Source organism: Gracilinanus agilis, chromosome 3 (assembly GCF_016433145.1).
Source record: "Gracilinanus agilis isolate LMUSP501 chromosome 3, AgileGrace, whole genome shotgun sequence".
Lineage (NCBI taxonomy): Eukaryota > Metazoa > Chordata > Mammalia > Didelphimorphia > Didelphidae > Gracilinanus > Gracilinanus agilis.
The window spans coordinates 484,084,333-484,097,944 of record NC_058132.1 but is presented as its reverse complement, the minus strand read 5'-3'; the positions used below and the strand labels follow the sequence as shown (position 1 = coordinate 484,097,944).

The 13,612-nt window shown below is 33.0% G+C and overlaps 1 protein-coding gene across 1 annotated transcript in view; it reads left to right on the top strand.

The window, feature by feature from the left end:
• GABRA5 (gamma-aminobutyric acid type A receptor subunit alpha5) overlaps positions 1–12,946 on the top strand; it is a 128,724-nt gene extending 115,778 nt beyond the window's left edge. Inside the window, exons 7-9 of the mRNA XM_044667010.1 lie at positions 4,469–4,621; positions 9,020–9,231; positions 12,644–12,946. Coding sequence (XP_044522945.1) covers positions 4,469–4,621; positions 9,020–9,231; positions 12,644–12,946 — 668 coding nt within the window. The remainder of the gene's footprint in view (positions 1–4,468; positions 4,622–9,019; positions 9,232–12,643) is intronic.
• Positions 12,947–13,612: the final 666 nt, after the last annotated feature.

Below are 13,612 nucleotides of genomic sequence, written 5' to 3'. Positions count from 1 at the left end.
CCAGGATGTGCATAATCCTTTCATGACCATGGATGAGATAATATTATTGTTTCCAGTTTATAGTCCACCTACCAACAAGAACGTGCTTAATGGATAGTCTGGGAAGTATGATTAAACCCATCATAGCAGTTTCATTATGTGAGGAGAATGTTAGCTTGAAAAAGCAAGACAATATATTTTCATCATAAATGAGAAAGTGAAATAACTGTGAAATAACATAAACAACTTCTTTTTAATGGTGGGATGGGAAAGGATCTTCCTATACATAAACAGCTTGGTGTTCTACATCATTTCTCAATTTAGTTGTACTATATCTCGTACAGTATCCTATCCATATCCTAAACACAAGCTTTTCATTATGTTTTACTTCTATCTCTAAATCTATAGGACTATATCTCTCCTGTACCATCACATAATTGCATATCCTACACCAACATAAACTCTTTTATCAATTTCAATCAGAATAATCTCTTGTTAAGTTTTTATTCTCTAACTTTCAAATGTATTAAAGCCATGACAGCAAATGTCCTGGGGAAGAGACTGAGTTTAGAATTAGAGTATAAGGGTATTAGTATTGGCTCTGCCAGTCATGGGGTTTGAATTAAGGCACATCATTGAACACGTTTGCCTTTAAGACTACCTTGAAAATTAAATTAAAGTCACTAAGCAATTTATATTAAAAATCATCAGAGAGGGCTTTCAAGTTAAGGAGTAGGGATTTAAAAGTGGAAACGTATTTAGAAATCATTTAGTCCTCTCCTTTTTAAGATGAACTAACTGAGGTCCAAGGAGTTTAAGTTAAGTGGTGACAAAGCACGGATTTGAATTGTATACATTTAGCACAACATAGGAGATACAATATTGGCCCTGGAATCAGGAAGAATTATCTTCAAATTCTAACTCAAACACATTATTTTTCTAGGCCTCCTGTTTCTTGTAGTTAAGTTGAGTGGATTGAAGTACATGATTTGAAGATTCTGTGATATTTTAGTAGGCACAAGGACCAAACCAGGATCTCATTGGCTATACAGCATTTTAGATCAACATGCTCAGCAGACAAGATACATTCTGTTGCTAACTGAAAGTACTGTGTCTGTGACTATGATATCAAATGTGAGTAGCATTTATGAAAAAAAAGGAGAAAATATTCTTTTTGTTCCCCTAAGCCCACCAAAAAACCTCTAAGAATCTAAAGATAAAAGTGACCTTGGAAAATGTCCAAAAAAACTCTTACAAATGAGGAACTGAGATTCTAACAAGTAAAATGATTAACCTGAGGATATAATGATATCAAGTGGCACAGATAGTACAATATTAAAACTTAGGTTCCAAATACAGTTTTTTTTTACTATGTCCCATTGTCTCACTAGACCAAGCAGTTTCGACAGTTCCTTTTATTTAAGAATCCATTTAGAAATGGTTCTATAGTACACACTTCTTTTCTAGACATTCATGTAATCAGTCTTCACTTCATACCAATTCCTAATTGGAAATACTGCTGGAAAAAGATAGCTGGCTTCCTTACTTTACTATTATTTGTCCCATTCTTTCTTTAGCCATCAGCCCTTCACTATTCCGGCACTAAAACAGAAACCTCTTGATACACCAGTGTATGATATAGAAGCTGAGGCCCTCCTATAGCTCAGTATAAATGATTATATCCACCATCCTTTAAGCATTCACCAATCCCATTCCTTACCAGTTCACCATCAGAACAGCATTATTCTCAGCAATGAATGGCAGTTCACCTCTTGCTTCCCACAGAACAAAGAAGATCCAGAGATATTGGTACATCTCCAAGGAGAGTTCACTAGAAGCAGAATGGAGAGGAAATAGGTCGTCCCCTTAGCTGACAGCAAACAGTGTCTTGTCCCAAATTGTTTTTGCCTCAGTTTTCTTCTTCTTTCCCTTCTTTCATCCTAGGACAGAATATTGGGTTTTTAGGTAGGGTCCTTGCAACTTTGCATTCACAGACTTCGTTCTGACCAACTTTAGACCCCCATCTATTTTCTTATTTTGGGCTTTAGGCTAATAGAGGGAACATGCATACACACCAATGTTATGTGATGCACTGAGTTACATCTGGGCAGCTGTATTGTGATTCCTGGGTGGATGGCTCAGAAAGCAAGACACAGATTGTAACCAGGGATTAGTAAAATGCAGAAATCCGATTTTACTCAGAGAAAGCCTCATTCGGCAATGGATTTGGTGGTCTTCATCAAGCTCTCCAGAAGCTTGTAATCAGGGTCACTTAGGAAACATGTTCTAGGAAATTCCTTTTATTCTCCTCCCACCAATAATGAACTATTCTTTCTTTTTAAAATGAATGGATTTTCTTTGGATATAAATTATCACTTTTCAATAAATATTCAAAGTGAGGAAAAAAAGAAAAATTCCCTCATGTACATTTCCACAAAACTATCTTGTTGAGTGATTGTGACTGGTAGCAGGTCATTTTCTACCTGTGTAATTTAGCAAGAGCAAAAATGAGTGGGCCAATCAACAAGCATTTATTTTTAATGCATTTTTATTTGTTTTTTTAATTTCTCAATTACATGTAAAATATTTTAACATTCCATCTTAAAAATTTTGAGTTCCAAATTCTCTCCCTCCTTCAGTTCCTTCCCCCCCTCCTTGAGAAGATAAGACATTTGATACTGATTGTACATGCAAATCATACAGAAAATATTTCCATATTAACCATATTGCAAAAGAAAATATAGACAAAAATGAGCTGAGTAAAAAAAAAACTAGCATGTTTCAATTTGCATTCAAAGTTCATCAGTTCTCTCTTTGGATAAGAATAGCATTTTTTTCAACATTGATTCTTTGGAATTTAACAAGTATTCATTAAGAAAGCACTTGTTATGTGCCAGGAAACAAAAAGAAAATATAGTCTGGTATCAATATCATCCAATGGACATAACATGAATTTTATTGCCCTGTAGTGCTGTCTTTAAATATGTTGTTGGAGTCTTTGTGTGTATCATTCTTATGGCTCAGTTTTCTACACTTTTTAGCACGTCATTCAAGTCTCCTCTTTCTTTCCCTTATTTTCTTTGTCTTCCTCATTGCCTATGCTTCAATAACATACCATTCGTTTTTTATATTTTTATTTAGTTATTCTCCAAAAATTGTACCCATTTTTCTTTTTATTATTATGAATAATTTGTATAAACAATTTAGTTTTTTTGTTGTCATTAAATTCCATATCACAGAGGTTCTTAAAATAAATTATGTGAATGCAAAAAGTATTTTGTGGATAAATTTATTTCAATATAATTGGTTTCCTTTGTAATTCTATATATTTTATTTTATACATATAAATCATTATTCTGATAAGGCTTCACCAGATTTCCAAAGGGGTCCATCATATATATATACTAGATATAACACATTCACATCACATATGTGTATTATATTCAGCAATGAATGGAATATTCATGATATATCATATGTCTCTCTCTCTCTCTATATATATATATATATATATGTGTGTGTGTGTGTGTGTGTGTGTGTGTGTGTGTGTGTGTGTATGTGTGTGTGTGTACATACTCTGACCTAAAGTATAATTTCAGCATAAGAATCTCTTGGCCAGAATATGTGAATAATTTAATAACTTTTCTATAATTCCAAATTGTTTTTTGAAACTAATTTGACTATTTAATAGTTATATGCTTGTTTTCTGGAAGTCCCCAAAACATCAAACAAATGCTGTTATCTTTGTCAATTTGTGTTTCTTTGATGATCAATGACAGTGAAACTTTTATTAGCTGGCTATTTATTATTTATATTTCTCCTTTTGTTATTTATAATCTTTACAACTTGAATGTCAGACTTTTATTAGATGTGCAAAATTTTTGCCAATCCCCCTCTTTCCATATATATGTATATGTGTATATTTATATATGTATATTTAGAATAGCAATGATTTTTCAATTGTGAAGTATTTTATTTAATTTTATCTGATACAAATCTGTAACTTAATTAGTGTGGAGAAATTCCAAAATTTCACCCTCACCCCTTATCAATACTAATCTGAAAGTTCTGAAAGTTACAGCTTTAAAGAGTTGCTGAGGGCAATGAAAAGTGAAATATCTTGCCAAGAGTTAAGTAATTAGGCATTTCTAATTCTGAGGACCTCAGTTGAATTTATCTGTTCTGTCTTTCATAAACCATTCTGGTGATTAATTTTTTTTATTATTTACAGCTGTGAAATTTTATACAGTTTTTATTGTCCTCTAGTTTTGTTGTTTTTCCCATTCTTCTTTTAAAATACTGTTTAATATGAAACTGAAAAGTTATGAAATGAACTTTGCTTTGCATTTTAATACTTCCTATAAACACCTCCTTTGTCACCTGCACTAATATTCCAGGTGAAGAAATTTTATGCTTTCTAAAGTTTCCATGCCTCTCTACAAGGAATTTGCTAATTTCTAGTATCATGTTTATTTTTTTTTATTTATAGGAGAATACACAATAATGACAGCACATTTCCATTTAAAAAGAAAGATTGGTTACTTTGTCATTCAGACATACCTCCCCTGCATAATGACAGTGATCTTATCCCAGGTATCATTTTGGTTGAACAGAGAATCAGTCCCTGCTAGAACTGTTTTTGGTAAGTTTATATGTCTGTTTTCATAAGGTACTGGACATCATTTCCTTCAATGTTTATTTCCTAAAAATGTTCCCTCATGTAAGTTTTCAAATGTTTCATGTTGCATTGTTAATCTGTTATGGACACATTTCCTTCCCTTGAGATTTTCCTCTATTTGAGATTTCCATAAGTTAATGGCCAAAGAAACAGAGAATAATGCAAATATTGAGTTTGTTATGATAGGGAAAATTTTAGTGTTCTTTATTGAAAATGTGATAATATATCTAATTCAAGAATCTTTTCTTTAGACTATATTAACGATTTCAGTGTTACCTCAGCAAGTAATGATATATTCACAGACAGAAGTCCATTTGATAAGGCTCTTCTTTATTATTTCTGCATAAAAGGGGTGGAATGTAAAGTAATTAATTTCTTCACCAAAGTGGAAAGTCTTGTACAAATGGGCTTAAGCCCTGAGGGTCCCTGATAAATTTTGCCATGCTGGAAAATCTTTTCCCACTATTGCAAAGACTACCAATATCTGAGTGTAGATCTTCAACCTATGTATTCTTGATGGTTTACATTGTCATCATCACTGTCTATATCAATCTGAGAAGACATCCCTGGGAGTATGGCTACCAAATGATGAATTCATTGGTCTAGGAAAGATACAACATTATCTTTTAGTTTTTTTTTTTTAACTACTTTAGCAGTAAATACAGGAGAATGGCAAAAAGAAGGTGGAGAATGCTAAAAATGACACACGATTTTTAGGCTATCTCAAAATATTAACTTAACTCTATACTCTAATAACAAGTTAAATCATCATTATTTTCCATGTAACAAATTTCTGTACATTATCAATAATTAGTAAATTCATATTAGTTTGAAATATCAAATCTCATTACTTCTGGTAGAAAGCCACTTTGTAATGTTATACTGATGATAGCAATATTTTATCTTAACAAACTGTTAATATATAAAATTATTTTGTTCAACAATTAGCTAAAAGTTCATTTTTTTCTTTTTCATAAAGTTATGGTTAAAAAAGAACCACAATTTTAATATAGGTATACACATACACAGATGCACAAAACCATGAATGATGCAGACATAAAACAAATATTCATGTATTGACTTTTACAAAATGAGCTTTACATATATGCTACGTATATATCTATCCATACTTATGTATGTCAATATAACATATGACATAATATGATATAATATTACATTATCTTTCAACACCCACCCCTAATAATCATGTATTATATATTCCTTAGAAAGCCCCCTTTTGTATTAAGAGATTAAGTTACTAGACCATGAGTACAGTCAGAATGTGCCAAGGACAGAATGTAAACTCGACCAGGTCTAATTAACTTCAATATGAACAATCTATCAACTCTGCCAAACTGCCTTTATTTCGTTAGTGGAATCAACATGCTTGTAGAAAGGACATCTGCTTTGTTTGGGAGATGAGATTAGTTGACTATGCATTTTCAAAATTAGAAGGTTCCTTAGGTTCCATCTAATTCTAAAATTTATTAATTCTATTTTTCAGCAAATTTTAATTAGATTAATATTTTGGGGTGGAGAATAATAATATTTCTTTTACAATATTCAATTAAGAACATAGAAAAGCAAATTAAATGTAATGGAAATGGAATATACTAATTTAGAAAATTTTAAAGTAATTTTTATTTATGATAAATCTTCCATTTAAACTTGGATGTTTTAACAACATGGCAGAGAATTACTTAAATTTCAGTATTATATATACTCTTCATATCTATATCATTCATTATGTTATTTTTGGAAAATTGATGATGTAGATTTGACTTAAGAAAAAATGTACATTATAATAATAAATATTCTGTTTATCCAAAATTGTTGGGAAATGGAAATGTAAGATGATGAATGTAAGGTCCTTCCCACAGTTGTGTTCAGAATTCTCTTTTAGTCCTCAGGCAAATCCCTGAAATAATTAGAATTTCCCCATATAAACCATCCAGTCTTTCATATCCCCCTGGACTTAGAGCAATCAAAGGAAGATACACTCCACTGAAATTTGTAATCTGAAAAAAAAAGCCTCTAAAAAACAATTTTACAAACTTCCAAAAAATGCACATGGGGGAAATTAAACAGATACCTAAAGTGTACCTTTTAGAGAGCCTTTTTTTCTTTTTTATCATAAGTTGTTCAGAAATATTTTGAAACACCTCTACAAACTCTTTAAAAGGGTGTACTGAATATAATTGAATTTTTCCTTGTTGACTCAAGGTTATCATTATAGACATTCACTATTCTGTGATATAACACAATACAATTTTACATATGCTTTTTTTAAATTTTATTTTATTTTTGATGTACTTTTCTGATGTTCTTCCTTATAGTAGTCTCCTCATTCTGTTTTCTTAATCTGTTACTATTATGCAGAATAAGATAACAATTAATCCAATTTATCAATTATTTTTTCATGAAAGATCATGGGATCATACATTTGGTATTGGAAGAGGTCTTTTAAATATCATCTATTCGACCCCTTAATTTTATAGATGAGGAATTTGAGGCATAGATAGATTAAATAATTTGTCCAAATTTACACAGGGAGTTAGCAGTATATCTAGAACTGAAATCTATGTCTTTTGACTCCAAATATAGCACTCTTTAGGACTTAATTAATTTAGGAACCTTGGGAATAAAGTGTATAAACATGTGCTATGATTTTGTCAAAGTTATTTGAAAATACCAGATAACTTTTCCATTTATTTCTGAGTTCTATTAACAAATTACATCCAATAAGCAATTATTAAGTGATTATAATGTGCTATCACTATGCTATATTATGAAGTTTTAGTTGTGTTTAGGTTTGAGGTAGTTGGAAATCTAACTTCTTAATATGGAAAGGAACTAGCACCAGTAAGTCAATACATGTATTTGCTATCTAATTCTTGCATTTGAAGAAAGTATCCTCCTGTAGATATTCTCCTTTCCCCCCCTAAAATAGAAATAGTTCATAAATGAAAAGCAAGCTAGTTCAAGAATAGAAAAAAACCCTGGATTTGGGACCATATTTTGAATGTAGATTTAGTTCTGCCACTAACTAGCTCAGAGAACCTTATGTAAGTTCTTTTCTACTCTGTGTCTCAATTTGTATATTTGTAAAATGATGTTTTTGGACTAAATGTTATTTCTAATTCTAAATGTATTTATTTCTAAGTATATTTTAAATATTCATCAACAAAATTATTTAAATAGTGTAAAGAAAATATGAGATGCATCATTTGACTACCTAGGCAGCATACCAACTTTTTGAAGTCCCGTCTGATTCTGTTTATTACACTCTATTAAAATATGAATAAATGTTACATTTTAATAGCCTCATATGATGCAGCAAAGTAAAAATTAATGAATATAGCTTATTCATGCTTGCATGATATAGTTATAGGGGACTTTTGCCTAGAAGCTAGGAAGTCTGCTTTCTGACAACTTGTTTCCAATTTCCTTATTGAGAGGTTCTAGTTTATTTTTTTTTCCTACCTTACCTTTCAAGAAATTTGCAAAATGAGTGTGTGCCTAGATATTTCTTTTTTTTGCTTTATCTTATAAGGGTTGAATGTTGGTTGAGATTATTAGGATCACATTTGTTGTAGTGCCATGAGATATTTTATTCTCCATGTTTTGAAAAGTCCAAGCATTGTGTTCCTTTTTCTGTTATATTCCGTCCTGATTCTCTTATTCAAAACTGGATTAATGAGAATTAAGGGAAAATGTATAAGGGAAGAGTTATTTCAGGAAGAACTTTTTTCCTTTCATGGTCAAATACCTGCACCCTTCAAAAGCTAACAATTGGGCTTTTATCCAATTTCATAATTCCAGATTCCCAGAAATAACACCTATTAGAGGGCAGCATAGTGTTCTAGCAATTAAATATCCATCATCCTCCAAAGCCACGGAGGAGTGCAAAGCATCACCTTTTGCAGCCTTATAACAAATTAGAACATTCTATCTTTGGAGAAAATGAAGGGCCAGGACAGATGAAAGCTCAGTTTTTTAAAAAAAAAAGACATTTCCTCTCCATGTGGCTGCGTAGATATACAGATTTGACTGGAATTCAAAATATTTACATTTTGTGTAAATTGTGTATGGTATTACACTGACCATTAATCTCTCCCACTTCATAAAAGGATTACTAATCATGTTGTATTGTTGAACATCCTTTGAATTTATCATTTTCTAAGTTTTATATAGCACTATGTAGAGATAGCACCAGTGCCACAAAGGGCCTTGGATCATATTAATTCACTAATTGATTTATTAGTATTTGGATTTACTTTTTTTTCTTTAGAGCGTTGAAGGTGCTGTTACTAATCTATTTACTTTCCTCCCTCCTTCATTGCCTGGCATTTCTGACCAAAGGAGTAACTACAGTGCTAACAATGACAACCTTGAGCATCAGTGCCCGAAACTCTCTGCCCAAAGTTGCTTATGCAACCGCAATGGACTGGTTCATAGCTGTGTGCTATGCTTTTGTATTCTCTGCATTGATTGAGTTTGCCACAGTGAACTATTTTACAAAGAGAAGCTGGGCATGGGATGGCAAAAAAGCTCAAGAAGCAGCCAAAAACAAGGTACTTAATTAGATTTGTCCTTTTCACAACTAAAAGCATCTGTTTTATTTACTGCTGGATCAGAATGACTTAGAGATTGATTGACTAGATCATGGATCATCCAGTCTCACTACTACTCCTCCCTTTTAATTTTGGATCATTTGACCATTTATGACTAATAACAGATGGGGATTCACTTGTTAGGGAAGACTTAAGAATGAAGTTGATCTCAAAAGAGAAGTAGGAGATGAGAGAGGTATATGTGTGTATATTCTCATATATGTGTATGTGTACAGCCACATGGATACATAAACACATCACATAGTAAGTTGGTGAGGGACATGGAGGACATCCTGTGAGTTCAAGCATATTGCATGAGTTGAGAAAAGGATAGTAAGGAGCCTGGCATAACTGAATTCCTTATTTATGGGTATTGGGATCCATCAAGGATTTTTGAGCAAGGAAATATTTTGATAATGACACTGTGGTATATTAAACAAGTAGTGGCATGAAAAATGACCGAGAGGAAGACAAACAATGGAGACAACAAGAGTGGCTAGTATAAAATTACATTAACCCAGGTTTGAAGTGAAAGGGATCTTTAGTACTTTGATGATAGTGAGATATAAGAAAGTAAATCTGAGGGGCAAGTGAGATGGCAGATTGACCATCCAGCTGATTCTATCAAGGAACTGTATTTAGACATAGCTTAAGCCACTGCTGCTACTTGATACAACTCTGAACAGAAATTTGCTGACACAGGAGGTTCAAATTAATGGACTCTTAATGACCACCCTAGAACAATTATCAATAATATGGAAATAGGTCTTGATCAATGTCACAGGAAGAAACCAGTGGAAATGTGCATCAGCTACTAGGGAGTGGAGGTTGTGGGGGGAGAAGGAGCGAGAACATGAATCATGTAGCCATGGACAAATTTTTCTAAAAAATAAAAAAACAAATTAATGGACAAAATATGGTTTAAGGATAAAGATGCAGATCTCACATATTCATGCATCATCTTTTTGGGATAATCATGAGTAAGTAGCCTTGGCAAGATTCTTTAGTTTTAATCATCGAATTTCCACTGTTTAATTTACAGATATATCAATTTCATAAGAACCTCTATATTTTTTAATTAATGTATTTATGTAGTATACAACATCTGACTAATGAAATATCTAATGAGTTACACATAGTTAACTAAGATCTGAAGAAAGTTTATAATGGTAGTCCTATCCACTTAAGGAAGGAGAAATTCATAGAAGTATATAGGAGTAATACAAGTAAAATTCACAGAAATACATTGAAATAACACATAATTTGAAAATTACAGATGATAAGTGAGGGATACATCATATAAAATATCGGATAAGAGAGAATATCATATTTATTTTTCATTATACAAATGAATAAAAAACATACTTGTCAGATAAAAGCTTTGGGAAATATATCACCTCGATCCTTTGGATACTGATGAAACATAAGATGTAATGACTTCTTTCATCTAAATATTTTTACAGACATAAACTATTCAGTAAGATTATTTTTATGGTATTTTGTACTTCTAATAGTTTCATATAATAGTTCAAATAAATCCAAAATAGTACTTAGTTAATTTTATGATGTCACAATATTATAATTTGATATATAATTTTTTTCTCATTAGAATGTAAGTTCCTTAATAGGACTGATTTCCCCCCTTATCTCTCTATACTGAGAAATTAGTTCAATACATAGAAAATAGTAAATCAATATTCTGTCTGTAAGAAGCAAGACAAGCCAGGCATTTTGGAACTGTGAGAGATGGATCATGGAAGGAGGAGAAGAGAGTGACAGTTGGCTGAAGCAAAGACCCACCTGAACACTTAAGCTTTGGGGTTTGCATTCCAGCATGGTGGTGGTTTTGGGGGGGACCCACAAAGTGAAATCTGCAGAGTTTCCTGAGACCTTCAATGAAGATTGATCATATCACTTGACCTCTATTGGTTCCTGTTCACACTAGAAAAATACAATAGTTTCTTCAGTTTGGCCAGTGGTGTCTGGACTTCTGTGGGGAGCCGGCCCCTGGAACACACAAATATTTCGTTGGGTCTTGCCCTTCATTATCCTCTTTAGTAACAATTCTAGCTATAGGAGTACTTCTTGGGGATTGGGTCAGAGAAGCTGTGAATTTGGGGAACGCAGAAGAACCTCTGTGGGTACCCTAAACAATGAAGGACTGAGAGGGGATTTAGGGAATACCCTGCACCTCTTTTCCTGAGAACCCCATCATATTTCCCTTGATTATTTTGTTCCTGTAATAAACCCTAAAAGTTTGATTCAGTCAGATCAGAGTGAACTCAATTGGTGGGAGGCAGAACGAGTGGGTTGAGGGAGGAAGGAAAGCAGACCTCCATTTTTAAACCTGATTCCAGTTGGAGATTTCTGGGGGAGGCTTCAGTATGCACTTCCTGGCAAAAATATCTTATTGGGGTCACTCTTGTTTCCCCTGTTGGAGAAGACATTCCTTTAACTTCTATACCCTGGCAGGAATGTCCATGGATCCCTGTTTTTCCAAGAAACCCCATTTTGTCTCCTAGTAAGGAGAGGTGGCTGTGAGGGAGAAGAAGCCCTCGAATATCAACTTAAGGGGTTAACCACTATACCCCAATCCTCCTGATCATCCCCCTTCTTACATGTCTATCTATGTAGAAAAAAAACTGACTTAAAATAGGAGGCAGTGTGAGGTAGGGTTTCAAGGTGAACTTGAAGTTGTGAAGTCCTGGGTTTAATTCCTGCCTCTATAGCCCTCTGTTTCTTCATCTATAAAATAAAGTTGTTGAACTCCATGACCTCTAAATTCTCTTCTAGCTTGGAATCTATAATCCAATGATTACATGAATGATGTTAGACAAAAAATAGAAATGATTAAGGGGGTTCTGTCTTTTGCCATTTTTCTTGGCAGGTAGTAATGAGGCCATTGGGTTGACAGCCAACCTGAGGATTAGATGCTCATGTAGCTAAGCTATCATCATTTTTCTCTCCCTCCCTCCCTCCCTCCCTCCCTCCTTCCCTCCCTCCCTTCCTTCCTTCCTTCATTCCTTCCTTCCTTCCTTCCTATTTTATAAGCTCTTTCCTTTACATTATTACATTACATTATTACTAGCTAACTATATAACATAAGAAAATAAAAATGGAGTCACTAGTAAAGACTGGTTGTGTGTGTGTGTGTGTGTGTGTGTGTGTGTTTGTGTGTGTGTGTTTGTGCTTGTGAGATAGTCTGTCAAATAAATCATTCTTCAAACATTCTCTAAAAAACTCCATATGATAATATGGGAAACATACTTTAACAACTGAAGTAGTAGTGAGATAAAGAAGATAATTGTACTTGCTACACCTCCCTTCCCTTATGCTTAAACATGATCTGTTTACCTTTTTACTGATTTTGCAGAAAAAGGAGCGGGAAATATTTATAAATAAATCAACAAATGCTTACAATACTGGAAAGATGACCCATCCTCCAAACATCCCAAAGGATCCAGCTCCATCAGGGATCTCAAATGCAACTCCTGTTCCAGTGAAACCTGCAGAAGAAAAGCCTCCTGAAAGTAAAAAGACATATAATAGCATCAGCAAGATTGACAAAATGTCCCGCATTGTTTTCCCAGTTCTGTTTGGCACTTTCAACTTAGTATACTGGGCCACATATTTGAATAGGGAACCCGTTATTAAAGGAGCCATGCCTCCAAAATAAGTTTCAGGACTCCCAAACCCTATGAGAGCCATACTTCCAGCAAAAGGATACCAAGGAGAAATTTGAGCTCTACAAGACTTTTGATATTTGGGCAATATCTTTCAGGAAAATTTTGCATGTTTAATGATATGTTCAATAATATTGCCTTGATTGTTTCTACATGTAACCTCAGATATTTCAAAGAAGTGACATTGAAAATGGTGGTTACACAATATTCTAGAAGGTCAGAAGATGTTGAATAGCACTCAACTGTTCAGGGTCTTATGTTGCTAGTTTACAAACAAGACAAGTTATATTTTTTAACTGCTCCAAGTATTATATACCAATGTTTTTTATACTTCAAATATCAATTCATACTAATTTTCCCTGCTGACAAAATATTTTAGGAATTGTTCCATGACTATTTACTGACTAAAAATACAGGTAATAAAAATTGTTAAAGAAAATCTCATTTTAAAGAAACTATGAGCTTTCACATATGAAATAAATTACCTTTGTTAATTTTCACTTTTTCTTTTAAAATTTAGAAAAAAATGTACTGCATGAGCTTATGTTAAGAAATAGAATAAGAAAATATTTATGCAGACAAGCTTTAATGACAGAATATACCATATGTTAGACTAGCAAAATATTCTTCCCCAAACAAACAACTGGATAAATTTCTCT